At 45.3% G+C, this 21887-nt stretch overlaps 1 protein-coding gene and 1 long non-coding RNA gene across 4 annotated transcripts in view; one reads left to right on the top strand and one right to left on the bottom strand.

The window, feature by feature from the left end:
* Positions 1-461: 461 nt before the first annotated feature.
* On the bottom strand, positions 462-3535 carry LOC135988366 (uncharacterized). 2 transcript variants are annotated; one of them, XR_010606138.1, is made up of 4 exons: positions 3337-3535; positions 2187-2439; positions 1853-2044; positions 462-1708 (listed from the first exon to the last, which is right to left on the bottom strand). It is a non-coding gene; the product is annotated as an uncharacterized LOC135988366 (long non-coding RNA). The 2 variants fall into 2 exon arrangements; XR_010606137.1 differs by having other exon boundaries at positions 1853-2439.
* Positions 3536-3902: 367 nt separating this feature from the next.
* The window catches only part of INTS10 (integrator complex subunit 10), a 19351-nt gene continuing 1366 nt past the window's right edge, over positions 3903-21887 (top strand). Inside the window, exons 1-17 of one of the 2 annotated variants that reach the window (XM_065634993.1) lie at positions 3903-4049; positions 5526-5593; positions 5854-5957; positions 6861-7000; positions 7531-7612; positions 7926-8066; positions 8462-8633; positions 8868-9037; positions 11474-11607; positions 12382-12535; positions 13173-13255; positions 14027-14179; positions 15267-15375; positions 15736-15815; positions 16258-16420; positions 17209-17302; positions 20872-20949. In XM_065634993.1, coding sequence (XP_065491065.1) covers positions 3921-4049; positions 5526-5593; positions 5854-5957; positions 6861-7000; positions 7531-7612; positions 7926-8066; positions 8462-8633; positions 8868-9037; positions 11474-11607; positions 12382-12535; positions 13173-13255; positions 14027-14179; positions 15267-15375; positions 15736-15815; positions 16258-16420; positions 17209-17302; positions 20872-20949 — 2054 coding nt within the window. In that variant the 5' untranslated portion in view covers positions 3903-3920. The remainder of the gene's footprint in view (positions 4050-5525; positions 5594-5853; positions 5958-6860; positions 7001-7530; positions 7613-7925; positions 8067-8461; positions 8634-8867; positions 9038-11473; positions 11608-12381; positions 12536-13172; positions 13256-14026; positions 14180-15266; positions 15376-15735; positions 15816-16257; positions 16421-17208; positions 17303-20871; positions 20950-21887) is intronic. The other variant, XM_065634994.1, reaches the window with a different exon arrangement.

Raw genomic sequence — 21887 nt, 5'->3', positions numbered from 1 at the left:
CAGAAAATAAAATGTTAGAATTAGAGCTTCCTTGCTAGCCATACCAGAGAGAGCGCGAGCGCATCTCCTGGTCCCCAGGCCCAAGAACAGCTAGAAAGTCAGGCTCCCATCACACAGCACAGTGGTTATCGTGACTTTGGCACCCCCGCATCACACACCGTTCGATCACATTCCACAAACCCGACTTACCTGCCCCCAGCACTTGTTAATACACTAGTCCAGCCCGCGTAAGCCTTAACAGCCCATGGGGGCAAGTGAGGAAAGACAACACGGAAGGGATCGTGTCCACGAGGATATACCCATCCAGACATTTAAAAGGTGGAGAACGACACGAAAGGCTTCTGCCGCTGTCCAGTGCCAACCAAACCCCTTCTGAGCACCCGATTCAGAGTTCTGCTTATCACAGAACCACGTTTACATCACTCAAAGAAAAGCACGACTTAAAAGAGTCAGGTGGCAGGTTCACTCTATTATTTACTGCATGGAGGAAACACACCAAGCTGAACGCTGCTTTAGCTGCTCTCCAGGAGCCTCATACCCCTTCACAGAACAAGCTTTCAGGCGGCTCCTCTGCAGGGGCCCGTGAGCCGCTCGCTCTGCAGCCTCTATTCCAGAACTCCAGGTGCAAACTTTCAGGCAAGGCCCAATAACCGTTCACAGAGCAAACTTTCATGCAACAGAATTAACAGAAATGTAATTTAATGGAGTAGAATGGCAGGAGGGCTGGCTCAAGCTGGGTACCTGTGCAGAGGTCCAGCCAAGCACAGAAAACCATCGGTTTTTTTACATCTTTACAGAGCATTCGCACCATGATTCAGTCCAATAGCGATATTTGAGTCTGGAGTCTCCTTGCTTCTCATTGGATCTTTTCCACTGATTTCAGACAGGCCTGTTTTGTTCAGCTGTAGATACTGTTTATAGTTCATAGCCTTGAAGGTGCTGTTTTGGCTCAACAAACCCCTTTTCTTCTCAGCAAAGTGCCAAACAGGCCCTGTTTTGCAGGTGTCTGTAATGTCTCCTCATTAACCTTGAAGTCCTTATTTGCTCCCCAGTCAGTTCCATCCTTCCCAGCAAAGCGTGAATTAAACCTTATCTCGCAGATGTTCAGTGTAATCTGTACTTGCTTTTGGTAAATATGAGCAGAACTTCACAGCTTAAGATTTGAGCAAATTCAGCCTACTAAGGAACATGAAGCGAAGAGTATACTAAAAAAGCGCACAACCTTATAATGCTAGGCGATTCATTATATTTAGCATACATTTACTCAAACTAAATGATTATGAAACTCAAATTGGGCTCATCCACTGATCTGTGAGCAGTAAAAACCATCACCACACAGCCAGCTTGTTTAGCAGAGAGAACTCAAAGCAGCTCACCCGGGTTGTCATGTTTATGGCATACAGTGGTTGACTCATAGTCCACCACACGTTATCGCTGGTACTCACAGTTCTTCCTCAAGAAGTGGGACAATTTTCCCAGGGAAGACAACCTTCAACAGCATCAGATGATTAAAGCGCCTCAAGGTCAATGCTACCGATTTTCTGCCGCAGGTTACAAAGCTTCTTCCTGGTAAACAAGGCTCCCATCGGCATTTCAGCTGGGTCCCGAGCTCCCGCGGGAAGGAGGCTGCGTGGGCACGGTTCATCAGCTGGCGAAAGCATCGAGACCTTCAGCGTGCCCGGCACCGAGCAAACCAAACCAGCCCCATCTGTGTGAGAACGCGGGAAAGCCAACAGAGGTGGAGAAGCAGCCCCAGACCCGGCACCCCTGACCGGCTTGGCTCCCAGGACGGAGTTTTCCTTCCCAAGTCCAGGGTCAGGCATTCTTATCTGAAATCCTCTGTTAAACTTACCAGCAAACTCTTCGAAGCCCAAACACCCCTCAGGTGGCTCCCGCCCTCATCTGTGTCCCCTTCACACTTCTTGCTATGCTGTTTGCAGGATGTAAAACTTGGGACTCTTGCCTTCTTCCCTGGGGTGCTGAGTAGACAGGCTGACAGGTGTAGCTTCAGGAATAAAGGCAGGAGCAAGTGCTCAGCAAATCTCTGCAAGAGGCAGCAGAATATTTCATTGGAGAAAAAAACCAAACCATTACTCACAGATTTAAATGAAATACAAGATCAAAGTGTCTGTTTAACACACAGTCACACACACAAGAAAGAAAAAAAAGAAGTGCTTCTAATTTACTGGAGGTGAATCCCCTTGGCCTAGTGGATTAAAATACATTTGGCTTTCAGGACTCCTTGTGAGACCAGTTCAAAACCTGCCATGTCTCTGGCCAGCTGGTCTCTTGGGGGCAGTTCTGTGCCGGAAATGTTGCAGAGGACTCCTCACACACATTCCTCTTCAAGAGCAGCTTCTGATAACCAGCTACCACCCATCTCACTCTTGCTAGTGCCCTGATCCCGGCCTCACAAGCAGCAGCATAGAGGGGCAGTTCCTGAAAAGACAGAATACACAACCTTGTTATCTTATTCAGCCCCACAAAGCAAAACTCCTTTCCTTTTTTCAACTCAAAGTTGGATTTACATCTGCACAAGAGCTCTGGACAGGCACACATGCCGACTGGTGATGAACACTGCCGCATTTGCAGTAAAATCACTTTAAAGAGCTGTGCCGTCCTGCAGCAGTCTGTAGATTTGATAGCGGGACAGAAGAGGCATCTGTTTTATTAGGGACAGCTGACTTTGTGCCGTGGCTTTGTCACCTCTGCCCAGCAAATTAGCCACGTATTTTGTGCTCCTTCAAATTGCAACTGATCAGCGTATAGCAAAAGCGCTGAGAAAGGGCACAACGTTGTGGCCACAGAGTGAAATCAAAGTAAGATTCTCAGCAGAAGAGTGTGGCAAGTTCCTCGTAGAGCTGGCGGGTTTGGAACACGGGGAGTTTGCAGCGGTAAGGAGACGGGGAGCGGAGAAGCCAAGTTCCCAGCCCCCGAGGGGATTCTAGAGCTGAAAACCCGTGGCAGCCTCGCAGGCCGAGAACACATTTTCACCTGTGCCGGAATAACGAGAGGCACCTGTGGGCCTTGTGCAGCCTCGGAGAGAGGCCGGGGCAGCCCACCGCCGGCAGCCCAGCGCCAGCAGCCCAGCGCCGGCATGCCACCGCGGGCAGCCCAGCGCCTGGCCTGCCCGCGCAGCCGGCCGCTCGGGCCGCCACGCCAGCCCCCGGGGTGGGAACGGGCGCCTTCCACCAGCTCAAGCTCCACAACGCAAAGTCAGCCAGGTCTGCTGCCACACCAGAAGCCAACAGCCTCCCTGAAAGGAGGCAAGTTACGAGGAAAAAAACTACGTTTTAGGTAGGTAACAGGGAGACAGGCTTGTCATAAGGACCTTACCAGGGAGAAACACCAGTAACAAGCTCATCTTAGTTCCAGTTCCTGCAGGGAAAGCTCCTCTTTTCCCTTGCCCTCTGCTAGTCACCTTGATGCAAAGCCGTAAGAACGTTTTGAACAGCAGAGCCCCAAGTCTCGGCCTATTAAAGCCACTTCGACTTGCAGCCAGCCCAACTTCAGGAAGGCATCGCTTCGCAGAAACCACGCCCTGCCCGCTCCCAACATGGCGGCGCCAGCAGCGCACAACGGGCCCTGCCCGCTCCCAACATGGCGGCGCCAGCAGCGCACAACGGGCCCTGCCCGCTCCCAACATGGCGGCGCCAGCAGCGCACAACGGGCCCTGCCCGCTCCCAACATGGCGGCGCCAGCAGCGCACAACGGGCCCTGCCCGCTCCCAACATGGCGGCGCCAGCAGCGCACAACGGGCCCTGCCCGCTCCCAACATGGCGGCGCCAGCAGCGCACAACGGGCCCTGCCCGCTCCCAATATGGCGGCGCCAGCAGCGCCCAGCCACGTGCCGGGGGCGGGGCAGGCCCGCCTCGGGGCAGCAGGGCGCATGCGCACCCCCCCGCCGGGCCCAGCGCAAGATGTCGGCGCAGGGGGACTGCGAGTTCCTGGTGAAGCGCGCCCGCGAGCTGGTGCCGGGGGACCTGTGGGCGGCCAAGGCCTGGCTCATCACGGCGCGGAGCCTCTACCCCGCCGACTTCAACATCCAGGTGAGCGGCGCCGCCGCACCGGCGCCATTTAAGGGCGCGGCGCTCCCCCCACACGGCCTTGCGGCGGACGCCGCCTGACTGGCTGGTGCTTCGACCAATGGGGGTGGAGGGGCGGGGCCGGCGGTTGCCGTGGTGACGGGACGCGGCGGGGCCGCGGTGGCGCCTGTCGCAGAATCGCAGAATCCCAGAATGTCAGGGATCGAAGGGAGCTCGAAAGCTCATCCAGTCCAACCCCCCGCCGGAGCAGGAACACCCAGATGAGGTTACACAGGAAGGTGTCCGGGCGGGTTGGAATGTCTGCAGAGAAGGAGACTCCACAACCCCCCTGGGCAGCCTGGGCCAGGCTCTGGCACCCTCACCGGGAAGAAGTTTCTCCTCATCTTTAAGTGGAACCTCCTGTGTTCCAGTTTGCACCCATTGCCCCATGTCCTATCACTGGTTGTCACCGAGAAGAGCCTGGCTCCATCCTCCTGACACTCCCCCTTTCCATATTGATCACCATCAATGAGGTCAGCCCTCAGTCTGCTCTTCTCCAGCTCAGAGCCCCAGCTCCTCAGCCTTTCCTCACACAGGAGATGCTCCACTCCCTCCAGCATCTCCGTGGCTGCGCCGGACTCTCTCCAGCAGTTCCCTGTCCTTCTGGAGCTGAGGGGCCAGAACTGGACACAATATTCCAGATGCGGCCTCACGGTTTCCTTTGTTACCGCGGCGGCGGGGCCCGGCCTGCGGCGCGGGGAAGGGCGGCTGCCCTGACGGGGACCAGCCCAGGACCCCACGAGAGACCAAGCCCAGCCCCCCGGGAGGGGTCGGGCCCAGCACCCTGGCGGGCCCAGACACAGCCCCACGTTTCGCAGCCCAGCGCTCCTTTGCAGACCGACCCGGCGGTGTTTCGCTCCCCGCCGAAGGCACAGGGCGGCTGTTGGGAACGTGGTGTCCGGCGGTGGAACACAAAGCGGCGAGCTTGGAGCTGCTCCTCGTGTTCCACGGGAATAAAATCCGCTCCCGTGAATGCTTTGTGAAAGGGAAAATATTGTTTCTTTAACAACTGGGGGGAAGGTCCCTTTCTGCTTCTTCTGTTAGCACCTGATGAAATATTTGGGTTTGCTGTTGCAAAAAAATAGTCATTTCTAATAGGGATTTCAAGTAATTCTCTTGCCCATGGTTTTCATAATACCTTGAGGTTTTGCACTGTGTTTGACTGGAAGCAAACCCTAGTCAAAGAACTCTCACTAATGTTTTTATTTGTCTAAAAATAAAGCCAGCATGTTAGTATTAGATTACTTACATTATCATACAGAAGTTTATGCATAATTTAATGTGTGATTAGGCAGTCTAAACTCAGCTCTTAATTCCTACAGCAAATGTTGCAATCCTTTCCGTTGCTGTGATTGAGACTGCTGTGGCAAACTGGGGATGTTTTTTTTAGCGTGGAAGGACTAACGTGATTGATATATGTTCTGTTCTCCCGTCTCGCAGTACGAGATGTACACGATTGAGAGGAATGCCGAGCGGACAGTGTCTGCGGGCCGGCTGCTCTACGACATGTAAGTCATCGGAGCCGCAGCTCTACAGTTATGCCAGGTGCTTGTTCCCATAAACGTCAGACTTTCAAAAAATATAACGTGAGTGTTCTTGCAAGTCCGTGTGGATAAATTAAGCAGAGAAGGCCTTATTAATTGAAACTAAATAATGAAAAGGAGGGTTTATTTTCCATTTGCCCACGCACATTCTTTCACAGGAAGGTTTTGCCTTGGAAACAGATTTTGAGATCACTGTGCATTCCTCACCTCAAACTTTATTACAGGTTTGTGAACTTTCCAGACCAACCTGCAGTATGGAGGGAGATCAGTGTTATTACGGCAGCATTAAGGAATGACTCGCAGGACAAGCAGACACAGTTTTTAAGAGGTAAGGCTTGCTCAGCTCAGCCGCAGAGGCTTCATTCAGTGTGTCAACCTTAGGAAGGACAGAGGGACATGAGAAGCTGATTCCCATTGCATGGTCGTTGATATGGGCACACGAAGTCTGCCAGAACAAAAAGCATTTAGAAAAGAGGTTCCATAGGGAATATGTGGAATGGGACTTAGGAATCATCATCCCACTGACTGCAGAGAACAATGAGTGATCGTAAAAATGGGTGAATTTATACGTATGAAGTGAGGGTTATGAAAATTAAGTGAGCAGAAGGTCTTGACATTCACTGCTGGCAACCACAGGTGGTTTTGAAAGCAGGATTTGCACTGGACAAACTACAATCTGCTCTTTCAAGATGCTCTTCAGAAGCTCTAAAGATGAGCAGCTCATAACTCTGCATACAAGCTGTTCCACTTAAGGAAACACTTGCTTTTTCATGGGTTGTGTTTATTTTTTGGAGAGAATACATATAACTTACAGGGAGAATCTTTTGGTTTCTTTTCATTGTCTCACTGGAAGTTCAAATTGAAAAGGTACCTTTTTATTATGAAGTATTAATTGCAGGAGTGGGACTTGAGTAAAAAAATAAACAAAAAATCTTGAAGAAGCATCTTAAAACGTCAAATACTTAAGTATTAGGATTTTCGGTATCCCACTCATCAGCACTCTTACTTGTTAAACAAGCTCTGTGCGCCCAGTTAAACACAGATCAATACTCATATGATGTTCTCTGAAAGAAACAGCTGTTTTTTCCCAGGCATGGATAATAAAAGCCAAAAAAGTATAAGGCAATCTCTCTTCCTCTGCATGGCAAGGTGGTATTGACTAGTCTATAACCCTCTGTCAGTCACCTGTACAGTTCAGACATAGCAAGTTAAACGTTTTTTTCTTTTAAAGGATTATTTGAAACCCTTCCTGGTCGAGTGCAGTGTGAAATGTTACTGAAGGCCACAGAGCAATGTTTTAACACCCTAGAAAGGGCAGAAATGCTCCTGCTGCTTCTGCGACGCTTCCCAGAGACTGTGGTGCAACACGGGGTAAGAGAAGACAAACTCCTAGAAACTGTTCAGGATATCGTCATTCTGTTTCTTGAGATTTTGCCGAAATGTATTTTCTTTTCCCTGGTGAGGACCTGGGTCTTTTTTATTCTTGTTGAATTGTGGTTAATTGTTCAGATTGCTGCACCTTGAGGTCACCACCAGGAAAGAATTGGGCAGCAAACAAATGGAAGCAGATAGGACTTTGGTTTTTTTGTAAATGTAAACATTATTCTATGCTTTTCGAAAAGCAGAACTACACAACAACGGAGCGTAGAGGAGTATGTGCAGAAAGAATATTGCCTCAGGATTTTGTCTGTAGCCTCTCGCTGAGGGCAGAGTGCTTTGAGTTCGGACTCTGAAGGAGCAGCGTGTTTGTGCTGACTCACAGAACCGCTGCTGGAGCTCTTGCCATATAGTGCATCACTGCTCCTGCATCCCTGAGTGACTGTTTAACTCCACTGAATCGCAGATTAAAGAGTTTCTGAACAGACTGGTCCAGGGTTTGATTTTCCCCTCTGCTTGCACAGGTGGGCCTTGGAGAATCATTGTTAGAGGCTGAAAGTATTGAAGACCAAGAATCCCCAGTGAATTGCTTCAGAAAGTTATTTGGTAAGAAGATATTCACGTTCTTGGTTTATTATACAACTTTATAGTACGGCACTAAGATTCTGAGTTCAGTAAACTACTTTCAGGATACTATGATTAGAAAACCGCTTTAGTCAGAACGGGCTCCGGCCACATGAGGCCAGGCTGAGCGTATGGGACAAATTGTTATCGCTCTCACTCATGTGAGGTTCTGGGTCATCCTCTGTCAGCCGGCGATGGAGGCTTTATTTTGCTGATCAAGAAACCTTACAGAGGACAAACAGAACAAAAAAACCCCACAAACCTAAAGGATTTTTTGGTTTCTTTTCTGTTTTAGTTTGTGATGTTCTTCCTCTGATAATTAACAACCCTGATGTTCGTCTTCCTGCCAGCTTGTTATATAAATATCTGAATAAAGCAGCGGAATTTTATATTAACTATGTAACTAGACCTACACAGACAGAAAGCCAATATCAAGGTAAGAATATTCTCACAAAATCAGCCTTTCCTAGAATATATTTTAGTATTACTGAAGCGAGGCCCATAGTGAAGAGTGCATTACTTTTATGTAATGTATCCAGTAGACAAAGATCAATAATAGTATTTGATGTTTCTTAGTTCTTTTACATCAAAATACGTCACGATGCTTCAACGTGTGTACTGAGAGGTAGGACAAAATGTCCCAGATGTCCTTATCCAGCCCACCACCTCTCTGGTACGTGGGGGCAGCAACACCTCCCGCTCCCCGTTACCTTCTCAGGGAAGAACGGTTACCCTGAAAACTCAGGTGTACATTTTGACACGTCCCCTCCTTGAAAAGAAATCAGTTGGTTTGGGTTCTTTACAAAGAGAGGAATGTGCTTGCTCTCCCAGGTTCGCAGGACTCCTCCGATATTCTGTCTCCAAGCAAGCGCAGCTCTCAGAAGTATGTAATAGACGGTCTGACAGAGAAATCCTCCCAGATCACAGACCCCTGGGAGAGGCTGTTCAAAATACTGTCCGTGGTGGGAATGAGGTGCGAGTGGCAAATGGATAAGGGAAGAAGGTAAGAAATCTGTACTTTTCTAGATCCTGCTTCTCAAGGAGAATTTGGCTTTTTAATTATTAAGGAGGTGGGTTTAAGGATTTTAACCTGCGTTTAAATTCAGTGCAGTTTTTCTTTCAAGACCGTACAACTTCCTCAGCCAAAACATTAAGTTTTCCATATTCTCTATGCATTCTTACCTTTCGTTTTGGAGTCTGTGTAACGAATTGAATTATTATTGTCTCTCTTCCTCAGAAGTTTTGGTGACATTTTGCACCGAATGAAAGACCTCTGCAGATACATCAGTAACTTCGATAGTGACGCACACGCTAAATATAAGAATCAAGTAGTGTATTCCACGATGTTGGTTTTCTTCAAAAATGCATTCCAGTACGTCAGCAACATCCAGCCCTCGCTCTTCCAAGGTTAGTTTCTAATGGTTCAGCTGGCCGTCACCCAGAACCGCCAGATCCCTCTCTGCAGAGCTGCTCTCCAGCATCTCCTGCCCCAGTCTGTGTGCACAGCCGGGGCTGCCGTGTCCCAGGTGCAAAATTATTTGTAATGTATTTTATAAAACGGAACAGGAAAAGATTTCCTGCATTTCACAAGATTCCAACTTGGATTTTTTTTGGTGTAGTTTAACCATAATCTTTTAAGTGTGCTTTGCACATTGATCTTTAACTAATTAAGGAGTAAGTAAGTTGTAAATTGAACACGTAAAATATGAATGTTACCTGTGTTTTTTCCTGCCCCCTCAAATCCGTGGTTTTGGGGTTAATCAGGTTCCTTGGAACACATGGATTGTTCTTCCATGTTAAAGCGCATGTTTTCAGGCAGAACCACCAAAGGAAGAGCATGTGCTGAGAGGGCAGAGCACAGGCCCTTCGGTGCCGCGTGTCTGGCACCCTCGTCATCTCCTAACAGCAGGAAAAGATTTCCGAGACATTTTTTACTCATTTCTGCTTTAGCATTAAAGTCCAGCGGTATTCAGTGCCTTTCATATCCTTCCTGTCATCAGAGTTTTTCCTCCCTCTCTTTGGAGGGCTCACTGTAGGATAAGATGGTACATATTTTGGAAGCGTTGTGGGGAAAAAAGCCGTCAGCTCCTTAATCCGGTAGCTCCGAGCTTTGATCTGTGACCAAATTCTTCTCATGCGCACGGACTTGCAAGAAACCTCTTGAGAGAAAACTTTTCAATGCATTTCTGTTAAATAATTCCTATCTGCCTTGCTGGAGACTTGAGAAATGAATGAGGTGATTCACCCCTCTTGGAACTGGAAGGCTGCCTGCAGCCTTGGCAGGAGTTGCTGTTTGGGCTGATGCTTTTAGGGGTTTATTTATAACACTCTGTGCTAGAAATCAATTAAAAACTCTGTAAGCTTGAATTCTAGAGCACAGTTTGGCAGAAAAAAACCAACACAGCGCTTTCTGTGGCCGTGTAACTTTCAGTAATGTCAGAGAAAGTTTGCAGTCCAAGTAAAGGGCGAGGTTAGGCTTGGCTTTGGTTTAGGACTGGAAGTTTTGGAATAAAGGCAACGTTATTTGCTAAGCATGCCAGGTTGGTTTTTTCTTGTGACATTAACTTCTGTTGTACTGGACTCCTTACACGTCAGTTTTGGGTAGATGGGAAAAGCTTAATATGGGTTCCTGTATGGCAAGAGATGAAATGGATTCTCCTTGTACTAAGCTTTCAAACCAGTTCTTTGCAATTACGAATGAGGCCTCAGTCTCGTATCTTTCTGCAAATATAAAGAGAACAAATGCACATACTAATAATACTCATCTGCACTATTGTCTAGTCTGGTGGAGATTTGAAAAAGGGAAAACGGATTAATAGATTTCCCCTTTCCTTTACATTTCTCTGTGTGAGCTTTGCACATCTATATGCAGTTTGATTGTGGGAAATGAGAAATAATTTGGGGAAGGAAAACTTTCTCAGTAGTGGCCACGTACCAATGTTGCTTGAGATTAAGAAGAGTTGTTCCTATTTTATATAATATCAAATGAAACTTAAGCACTGAGATCTGAAATGACATGTGCCAGATCCCCCTGGATGCTCTGTGACAGCAGTGGAAGCAGAATAAAGTAGAATAGAATACAATATTTCAGTTGGATGGGACATACAACAATCATCTAATCCAACCACCTGACCACAGGTTAAAGCAAATTATTAAGGACATTGTCCAAATGCCTGTGAAACACTGGCAGGGTCGTCCCAGTTAGCAGAAATTATGTCTCCTCTGCTTCAAAATGAGGCTTGTCTAGAGGATTGGGGAGCGGTGATGAGCTCTGGCAGTCTATGAAAGATTTAATTCTGTACAGTGAAATCAGCGGGGGCAAAGCTGCCACTCAGTGATCTTACAGGGAAATCTGGTGGTAAAATACACTCACTTTTTTGAGGGATCAGTGCCTGTCAGCACATTGCTTTGGTTTCTCATATTTTGAGGATACTGTTGTGCTTTGCCGTGTTTGTGCCTGTTAACTTAGCGACGTTTGTTCTGTTCAGCCGTTGAGTAATTGTACCTATACAGAAGCAAATAGCGCTTGATGAGAGCACCCACACCTGCTGCCTGAGTGTATCTGGTTACTGCTCCCTAAGAAAAGGATTCAAAGATATTCTAAAGCTCTCAGGCAAACTCTTGTGATGCCTGGTAAATGCATTCTGACCTTGACCACAAGGCTGTGTGGAGAAAAGAGTAGCTTGACCAGCTGAGTTTAAGCTTATGGAACTTAAGTGAATTAATTTCAGATTGTGCATTATAAATAATTACTTGTGAAGGAAACAAAACCAGCTTGGTGTAGGCATGAGACCTTTCAGATCATTTTAGAGCAATCTTGAATTAATTTCTCTTTAAATCCAGGTCCAAATGCCCCAAACCAAGCCCCGCTGATTCTTCTTGAGGATGTGCCCAACGTCTATGGTGATACCGACATCGATCGGAACAAACACATCCACAAAAAGAGGAAACTTGCTGAAGGAAGAGAAAAAACAATGGTAACTTCTCTAGACTTTTTCATTCATAACAAGAATGGCATTGGTACTGGAATTTAGACAACAGTGGTTTTGATACAGATGTAATAGATGTATTTTTAAAGCTATCCTGGAATAGCTGTTTATGGCCACAATTTGCAAACTTTTTTTTTTTTTTTTTTGCTAAAACCAGCAAAAATAAAACAATTTTTGTAGCAATTGCTGTAGATGTTTACGTGCCGATGTGAATACTTCAACTTGCAGGAGTTCAGCACAGACCGCAGCAGCGGTTAAAAATGGAAGCTATAGCGGTCAGGTGTTCTACAGCCAAACCTCCACATTAGTTGACTTTTCATGATTGGACTGTGAATACATCCATTTCTTTAACAGTGGAAGCCCACTATTTTATAGAATTTCTCTGTTGGTAGAAGTATGCACTTCTACAATTTCCTTTGCATTATGCCACCATATGCTTAAACTGAGTGATAAAATGTGAAGTGTGTGTGTGTACTTTTAAAAGATAATGTGGCTGGAGCTCGGCGGTGGTCCGGAGTGTTTAACAGAATGAATTATTTTGGGATACCGTTTATCACGCTACACCACTGAGTGTCTTGGTAGCAAACCAGATCATTCTAATATTAACGGAAGCTAAATGGTCACCTAAAGGCACTTAAACCAGGACTCTCTAGTACAGAATTGTTTTCTTGCGTTCAGTGGAACTTGTGTGACTTCAGACTCATTTGAAATAAGTCTAAATTAAGAAGTGACTCTCTGTGTTTTACACTGGCTGGCAAGCAGAGCTCAGATGACGAGGATCCTGCTGGGAAGGCGCGGAGTCGCCACATCACAGTGAACAAGGCAGACCTGGCAAACTCCATTGAGGTGCTGGAGAGCTTCAAACTGGCCAGAGAGAGCTGGGAGCTGCTCTACTCCCTGGAGTCACTGGACAAAGGTAACGCCAGCTGCAGAGCAGCGTTTACACGTCATTCCTGGCCAGAAGAGTCATTGTGCTGTTGGTAAAATAGAACTGTCATTGGGAGTCCTTAAAATTGAATTTACCGTGGGTCCTGACTATTTTTGATCTAGCTGTAGCAGTTATTGTTTCAACTCTGAATGTTTTGTTCCTGAATTTTTATTCACTCTTCACGCACCTTTGGTTATTCACCGGTTACTTCTCCTGGGAGCAGCTTTTACTGAGGGAGCGGTTGGTCAGGAGTTGGGTGAGCATGTGCTGCTAATGGCTGCTCTAGGTCAGGCTTAAGAAGACAGGTCTTTACTGTGTCTCTCCCTTTGTGATAATATCTGGTGTGATAACCTTGAGAACAAAATTCTCTTCTAAAAAGCAGGCAAAGTGTGCCACTTAGCTGCTTTTACAGTTGTTGGACACTATGAAGAGAAGCATAATCAAAATATGATCGTACAGGAAAAGATTATCCTACATTTGAAATATTTCACACTCTGCCTGTTTTGAGTTTTCATTTTTCAATTCAGCTATGCGGGGTTTTTTTCCTAGACAACTGATTTTTAACCCAAATCCATGAAATACATCATTTTCTCTTTTACGTTTTCTTCTCTGACCACTTGCGCAGAGTTCACCAGAATTTGCTTGTCGTGGAAGACAGACACCTGGCTTTGGTTGAGGATCTTTCTTACAGACATGATCATCTACCAGGTAAAAAAAATCAAGTAAAACCTAGTGAAAATGACTCCATGACATGAAGAGCTGTTCTGATTAGCCAGCTGGACTGCTTGAAGTATCTACCAATGACCCTTTGGGGTGGAATCACCGCATTCCTACCCCAGGCAAGGTACCCGACTTAGGAATTTCTCTCCTAACAGCTCTTTGTTGAGTCCAGCTCATTTTGGCGTATGGAAAAGACACCTGCGGTGGCATTTTGACCAGTACATATATATAGTGTTATGGAAGAAAAGTGCATTTGCTTCGCCTGTCAGTACATTCTACTGGAAGGCAATCAGAGAGAAGTATTTTAAAACAGCAGCAGATTTTTAACGCGTCTCGGTTAAAATTTATAGTTCTTCTCAGAAATGAGACTGATTGTCCACTGCTATCTGCAGAATAAAGCTGCTTCTTTGGTATTTTTCTTTTGGAGGTCTTTTATTTTTGCCTGTAACCGAACACGAGCTATTGCAAACTTTATTCAACTAAGTAAAGTAATGATTAACTCTGAGGAGTGTGATTATTTGTTTCAGTTAGAAGTGTGATTTTATAAACAGGCTTTTTAAAGCAGAATTCTGCTTATCACTCCACACGGCTGTACACAGCACATCACTGGAGTGCGTGCTGCTAAATTAGGATTTTAAAGCCCTGTTACTTGCATGCCCTCTGTTTGAAAGCTTCCCGTAAAGGATTTTTTCTCTCTATCCTCCAAGCCATTGTACACAGAAGACCCTAATGCTGTCTTTTTCTATCTTTTTTTCAAAGGGGCAATACAAAAAAGCAATTAGCAGCCTGCATCACTTGGCAGCTCTTCAGGGCTCTCATTCTCCACAGCAAATGACAGGACAAGGATCCCTAGAGAATCAGAGAGCGCTAATCCAGTTAGCAACGTGCCACTTTGCCCTTGGAGAATATCGGGTGCGTATGGCGTTCCACACATGGCCCTTCATCGTCCAGCCCTGTGCTTCCCATTTGTCGTCTTCCTCGGAAGGTTCTCGTTAGCCCACCTCCAACACGGTGTCCGGCTGGCAAACCCGTGCTGCGCTCTGGCACATCTCAGTGCCCATCAGCATCTCTCTGATCTCGTCTGTTTGGTAGTTCTGACTTGGGAGGTGTAGTTATGGTTTTCCACACCTTCAAGCGTTTGAGTTGTCTGTAAATGTAACCTTAAATTTGAATTGCTTAACTTTACTGAAAGTTTTAAATCTTGAGAGGAAAATTCTTTGGTAGAGGGTCCATGTGGCAAGGGCAAGAAAAGGTTTCTAGAAAATAAACTTCTGTGATTGTCTTGGAAAAAGCAATTAGTTATCAACTGACGGTATAAGAGACTCCAGAACAATATTGTCAGGCCTGACCTCTGAACTTGCTTTACCTTTGCAACATATATTTTGTGCATTTAATGTTCCAGGAGTGGCCGGTGGTCTGAGCCGGTGTGAGCACCAGCAGTCAAGGCTGGGTCTCTTAGGACCTGACATCATCCTAGCACTATGGACAAGTCTTTGTCCCTTCCAGTTACTACTTTTTCATTGGAAATGTGATTCTATATCCCCACAGGCCTCTTGTCTCTAGGAAATAGCATTAAAAATTTATAGCATTTCTGTCATGCTGTCAAATTGCCATTTTCCTTTCTATTTTTACCATGGTCAGAATGAGCTTTTACAAACTATTCTAAGAATTCATTTGAAAACTTAATCCTCCAAAATAAAATAGCTTTTCATTCTAGTTGTATTCATTTTACACTCTTCAAATGAAGAATGCCAAAACTTATTTTTTCACCATTAAAATGACATTTGTAGGCTCTCAGAGACTGTTCAGTGACATTTCATATCACAGCTCTGTCTCTGCTCAGCCAGACTAAGTTACACATTAAGTCCACTGAAGTTCTAGCAGGGAATTTTGTGATAGTTCTTTTCTTTTGCTGTGTCTGAAATATTTAATCACTATTAATAAATCTTAAGAACTTTAATTTAAACTTAGCATCATCATATCTCTCGTCTTGTTACAGCAAACATGTGAAAAAGTGCTTGACCTCATGTGCTGTATTTTACTTCCAATACAAGAAGGAGGGAAAGTACAAGAGGAGCAACCTAAAGTCAAGTCTAAATTCAGGAAAGGTATGGAGTTTTTACTACCCTAAAATCAGTGTCAGCATAATTTTAGTTCGTGCGTTTCGGTTGAGTATATAATTATTTTCGTATTATGAAAAAGGAGGAAGTTGCCCTCTGGTTATTGCGAGTGGTTTTCCTGCTGGTACCTGTTAATGTCTGTTGGTGACAAAGTCCTACCACAGCAAAAGAGAAACGAAGGAAAGATTTTGAAACGCGTAACTTCACGTTTTGAGTCATTTGTAATTTATCTTCAAAGTTTACCCCCCTACCTGAAATCAGGCAACTGTAGATCCGTTTTTCTCTATTCTAATGTATTTCAAACTTAGCGAATCATGAGGAAGCGTCTGATGAAGTGTTTTGTTGCAGGGTCTGACCTGAAGCTTTGGCCGTGCACCAGCAGAGCCATCATGCCGTACTGCCTGCACCTCCTGTTGGCGTGTTTCAAGGTGAGCTCTAGTCAAGGCTTCGCGTTCTCTTGTGCTCTCAGGCCCGGCTTATGTCGCTGAGTCCTGAAACTGGCTGGGACTGGTGTGAAGGGCTGGGCCTCCAGGGCTTCTCACCTACCTGGGCTTGTGGAGGGGCTTTTTTTCTGAGGGGAGGGAGTGTTAATGGAGGAGGGTTTGTTCTCTCTTTTTTCTCCTCTTTTGGGCAGAGGAGATAGTTTTAATGTCCAAATATTTTGGTCTGTATTCAGACTTCCCTTATAGGCGAGTGAAGTGAATTTGGTATTTTGGCTGGAAATTTGCAGCCGATTTTAAATGTATATATTAGGGCAGAATGCAATAACGCTCCTAAAGAACTTTGCACAGACATAGGTGAGATCAATCCCACATATTTACAAAAGCAACACGTCTTTCCCGCTTGTCTCAACATCATTTTGCCCTGAAGCTCCGGGCTTTCACGGACAGCAGGGACGACATGGCGCTGGGCCACGTGGTGGTTCTGCTGCAGCATGAGTGGCCGCGTGGGGAGAACTTGTTCCTGAAAGCCATCAACAAAATCTGCCAGCAAGGAAACTTCCAGTATGAGAACTTCTTCAACTACGTCACGAGTATCCTTTCTCTAACCGAGAACGTCTTGCACATCCCAAACTCTCTGCGGGGGTGTTGAAAACGCTGTTGGATACTTTCAGCAGCAGCTCTTCTCCACAAATCACACTCTGTTTTTATTTCCATACCACGCAAGCCTCTTGTGATAGGTAAGATTTTGGGGTTAAGATAATGAGCTGTGTCAAAGTCCATGCAAAGCGTGATTCCTGCGGCCTGATATCTGACATCTGCTTTGCTCAGCGTACACACACACGGACAGTTTAATGTTTAAGCCTAAAGAGACACCCAGCCATGGCCCCCAGGAGGCAAGTGCTCTAACTCCTATCTGAGACAACTAGAAAAAGCCGTGGTGTTAAAGGAAAGCAAAAAAAAAGAAAGAAAGAAAGAAAAGATCAATAAGGGACCACAATAAAACTGGGTGTGCCACCATGGGGGTATCTCCTGTCCCAGCCTCACGCTCTCATACCATGCAAGGCAGGAAAAGGAAGGAAAACAACCAGGGAATTTGTTTGGAGCGATGAGCTTTATTTACCTCTGTCTGACTCTACGGAGAAAGAGAGAAATAAAGAAAATATATCGATTGATGTGTGCATTTTGCACTTTAAAAAAGCCATTTCTCATGAGTTTGTGCAGGATGAGGAATCCACACTGTGCTGATCTTCATCACTTTGAAGAATGAGATGTTTCAATAGCTGCTCACTTGGACTGTCCTTTCAGCAGTGATGGGAGGGATAAGAAGGAATGTTCTCTCTCGCTTTTTCCCTACTCAAATCTTTAACGTTTTCTTCAGATATTGATATGTTGGAGGAATTTGCTTATTTAAGAACACAGGAAGGAGGGAAGATTCATCTGGAATTGCTGCCAAATCAAGCAATGTTGATCAAGTAAGGATAAAAAAGCATTTACTGTTTTCTTTGAAAGAAAAAAAGGGGTGTTCTAGTTGTCTTTGCTTTCGTGAAATCTTCTGGATTGTGGATTTGACATATCTTTGAGTTTAAATTGAAGGAGTTGGCTGAAGAGTTCAAATAAGGCCAGGAGATTCTTTTTCTGACTCTCCTGCTGAACTGTAAATTTCATTTTGGGGGTTCGTCAACTTTAAACTTCTACTTCTACAGAACTTCGTTGCATTTGCTTTAGGACGATTCATATTAAAGTGATTACGGTTTTGCTTTTTCAACCAGACACTTGCACTTTGCAAGAATTCTTTAAATCATGAGGCACAAGTACAAAGTGGTCTTGAATAATTTTGCTGAACAGTAATGTTGAACAGAAAACACTGTTTGTTGTAAACAAAGTTATGAAAGACCACTGAAGGATGAAAAACTTGGGAACAAAACATTAATTAAATTACACTCCAGGTAAACTCTAATAGCAGGTCATCTCTTGCTACGTACCGAACAAGCTTATCCTGCTTAGCTTATTACGAGATGCTGAAGGAAATTAATAATTTGGATTAACTTCCTAAGTGTTCTTAGTTTGGAGTCAAGACTGAACAAGTATCTGCTGCAGGGTTTAGTGGCAGAATGTTTGGAATATCCTGGTGGTTGTTTATTAGAACTTGTGGTATTTTAGTTCATAAGACAACATAACTGCTAGAGTTTGTCGAAATTCCAGTGTGGGTCAGTGTGTTCTGGCTGTTCACTTTCTAACTAGAAATGGGTGGATTTTTTTTTAAATGGGAGCCCAGCGTTAGAGAACTAGATCCAAATTTGGACTAGTCAATATATTTTCCAGAGTCCAAGGTAACCAATGCTAAAATGAGATACTAGGTGTAATTAAAGAAGAAATACAGGTGCTTAATTATGTGACTGAGCTTTATCTTTCAAGCTGTAGCTTTTCAAAGTCTTACCCTTGCTCTATCTCACTGCTTGTAACCCGCTGTGTGAGAACACGAACCGGGGAACACTGCGCCACGTGTGATGTTAAGTAAAAAGCTTTGTCAGCAAGAGGGCTCCGCACTGAAGACCACGCTCGGTAACTTTTCAGCTGCCATCTCAAGTTGGTTGTAATAGTTCAGTGCTATTTCCCTGCCTCCCAGCTTTTATTTTGATTGGCGTGGTAGCAGTTACTGACTCTTCTGACCCCACCAGTCAGGAAGTAGGTGGTGAGCAGCGCTTCTAGGAAGACAAAAATCTCTCTCCGACCTCCTTTTGCCCAGTGTTTTGTTTGCCGAACGATGAAAATGCTCACAGAAGAGAGGCCCGTTCCTTTGTGCTTAGTGAACCAAAATGGCCAAATATCCCCGTCCAGCTCAAAAGGCCATGTACCGTGTCTTTTATGTGGCTGAGACGCGTAGCACAGGAACAACTTGATCAGAGAGACGGCGGGAGGGAGCGCTGAGGGCGCAGTCCGCTGATGGGAGATGCCGTTGGCTCCCCTGGTACCCAGAAGGTTTTTAGCTGCGCTCAGGGATGGTGTCACCCACCCGTGTCGACCTCAGCAGCATCCCTGCCTCCTCCTGGGGTTTTAGATAAGCCCTGTTTCTTGTTTTCCCCTATAGTAAATGGTTGGTAGGCTTTAAATCTGCAGACTGCTTGTCATCTTTCAAAATTCTCACCAGTCCTGGTATGTGTTTTTTATATAGACAGCTTTTTGTTTCATGACTTACAGGACATTTTCTCCTCAAGTAGATTCCACATTCTTCTTCCGGTACTTTTCCTCAGTACCTTATACTTTATAGGAAATTATATATTCATTTTCCTGAACCCAGGAAAGCAAACTGCAGTGTGGTTTTCCAAAGCTGAAGGAAGATATTGGTAGCCTGCAGACTTATAATCAGGTCCTAAAAAATACAGACATTCGCTTTCCCTTTGCTTGTATCCATTGTGGGAAGAGGAGGGTCCATGGTTTGGGTTTAACTGGTGATACAGCCAGTTCATTCTGTTGGCAGTGTTGAGAATTCTACGATGAGCTCTGAATTGACCCCTCAAGTGCTTTTGAGCTCGGTTTTAGGCAAGCCTGGGTTCACAGTTTTCCTGATTTCACTGGCAGTAGCGGCAGTGTTAGCCAGCGACGTTACAGAGGAAAACAACAATATGCAAGAAATGGCTGATTCATATATGCTTCCGTTTTTGATAAATCTTAATCTAATTAGTCTGATCTTACTCTACCAAACACTGAGTAAACTCAATATGAAAGGTGTTGTGTGTTCTGCCTCTACTCACATTCCCGTCTCATCTCTCCTCGGGGCCAGAGGAGGAAAATCTGGGATTGAAGTGGAACTAAGTATCTCAAAAGTGTAACTTTTATTCTGGCTATGCACTTGGGGATGTTTAGTTCTGACTGAAGATCTTGCAAAGAGTAATAAAAATGCAGTTTTGCAGAATCCCTTTTGCAAACATCTGTCACCCTGGGAGCAGTAACATTGTGCTGTTCCCTTGTATTTCCTGTTCCCATGTCCATTTTTGCAAGTACTGGACTCATCCGTGCCAAGAACTCTTGAAAAATTACCTCATTTGATTGAATAATTCTTGTGAATATTTTATTTCAGGTTAGACTGAATAATTCCTGTGAACGTTTAATTTCAGGTTATTGTAGAGTGTTTCTGTACTACTAAAATGCCCCTTCTTTATTTGACTTCTGTAAGCATAGCTCACCATCCATATTCATTAATAAACTATAGATATTAACCAAAACGCCCACCTAGTAGACACCTGACACAATATTATAGGAATATAAGCGTGAGTCTTGCTTCTCTGCTCCCTTCTTAGCACCTACGGGGGTGAACGAAGCACTCGGTGCTTGGGTGCCTTGTAAGATTTGGGTGACATTTTGACACCAGACTTCTCTAGACCAAATTTCTCGTTTCTCCTTAGGTGGGGCATTGGATTTGCTGTAGGTTGGAGGTGTGAGGTTGTCAGCCCATGTTATACGTCGCACACAGAGATAAAGACTTCACCATTTTTTGGCTAAAGCACCTTTTGGCAGCTAGTTCATGTAGCCCTGGTCACGTTACCTCAACAGGAGGTTGTTCTGAGGGAGCACTTGTGTTCTGACATCGCACCGTCCTCTAGCAGCTGTTTTTGTGTGTGGTTTGAATTGGAAAAGGTGACAAAGGCCACCTGTGAGCTAAAGAAAAGATACTTGTGCAACCTGCAACATACAGCGACTTGGCCGCCACCCGCTGTGCATGCACGTGGCTTGGGCTCAGCAGCACATCCCGTAGCTCCACGCGGTGGGCTCTCCCGCTGCCCTTTATCCCGGTGTAACTGTCCAAAAATAATTGTGTGTGTATATATATATATATTTTGACCACAGTTGCAGAACAGCCTTGCAATGAAGTCTGGGGATATTTGCATGTTTGATGCTGTAAGGTCCTTCGGCTGCTCAGTGCTCACGTTGCTCCGTGGTCTCATCCTCGTTCTTTCTTGCTCCTTTTTCTGGAGAGTTGTTTTGCACTGGGGGGTAGGTGGCGTGTGGGTGTTTGAATGCTGCTGTTTGCTGTTTTTTAAAGGACTTCTAGCCCTCCCCTGGGGTTACTGCAGCAGGAATTCATACCTGTGCTACAGCCCAGCATACAGACTGCTGACAGGTACCGAGTGGAAAACCCCGCTCATAGTGTGCTGTGTTTTGTCAACATGTTTTACTGCCCATGGTTTTCAGCAATTTGTTACTCAGTATTTTTCTTTTTTTTTTTCTTTTTTTTTTTTTCTCCATTTGTGCCTACATTGCCTGGCAAGCCATGTTGTTCTATTATAACATTTCTTTTTCTTTTTCCCATAAGTTGCCAGTATCCGTCTCCTTTCAATTTTAATAAACACTGTTGAATTTAAACAAAAACGCAGAAATCCCCCCAAAATGATACCGATGTCCAATCACATATTAGCAAGCATATAACCCCCTTTTTTCCCAAGCCCATTTGTAACTGCTTTTCTTCCTTTCGGTTGTTCTGAATTGTAGTTTCAGCTATTAATGCCACACATCCTCAGAAGCGCTGCTGGCTTGCTCAGCAGCTCTAGGTTGCATATTCTCCTTTAGGTTTTAACCGACCATAGCACTCAGCTGCCAGCGATGTTTAAAACAGTAAAGATGGAAAACAGGGCGTATCCCATAAACTCGGAATATTCTGGAGTATTTTCTGCGCCGTTTTCACGCAGCCATCAGCGAATGGCCCGGCAGCTCCAGGCTGGTGTGTTCAGTAGCCCCTTTGCCTTCCCCACAGCTCACAGGTCTCTGCTGATGGGCAGAGAGGGAGCGATGGGCACAGAATGCCACTGTGACAAGTCTCTTCTCAAACGCTGGACTTGCTGATGTGAGTGGAGTTGGGGTGGGATTGTTGATGAGCGGAATTCCTGGACTTGGCCCTTTTTCGTTTCCAGCATCTCTGGATTGGCACAGATGCCTTCACCCTTTATTGTCTTTAATTTCCTTTCTTTCAGTGTATTTGCTGGGTTCAGTCCAGCTCTTCCCTTCTTAACTGTGACTCAGGACTTGTCTCAACATAAGCATTTATACTTTTCTCTCTAATTC

The sequence above is a fragment of the Caloenas nicobarica genome, chromosome 4, assembly GCF_036013445.1.
Source record: "Caloenas nicobarica isolate bCalNic1 chromosome 4, bCalNic1.hap1, whole genome shotgun sequence".
Classification (NCBI taxonomy): Eukaryota; Metazoa; Chordata; class Aves; order Columbiformes; family Columbidae; genus Caloenas; species Caloenas nicobarica.
This window is presented reverse-complemented; position numbering and strand designations above follow the sequence as displayed.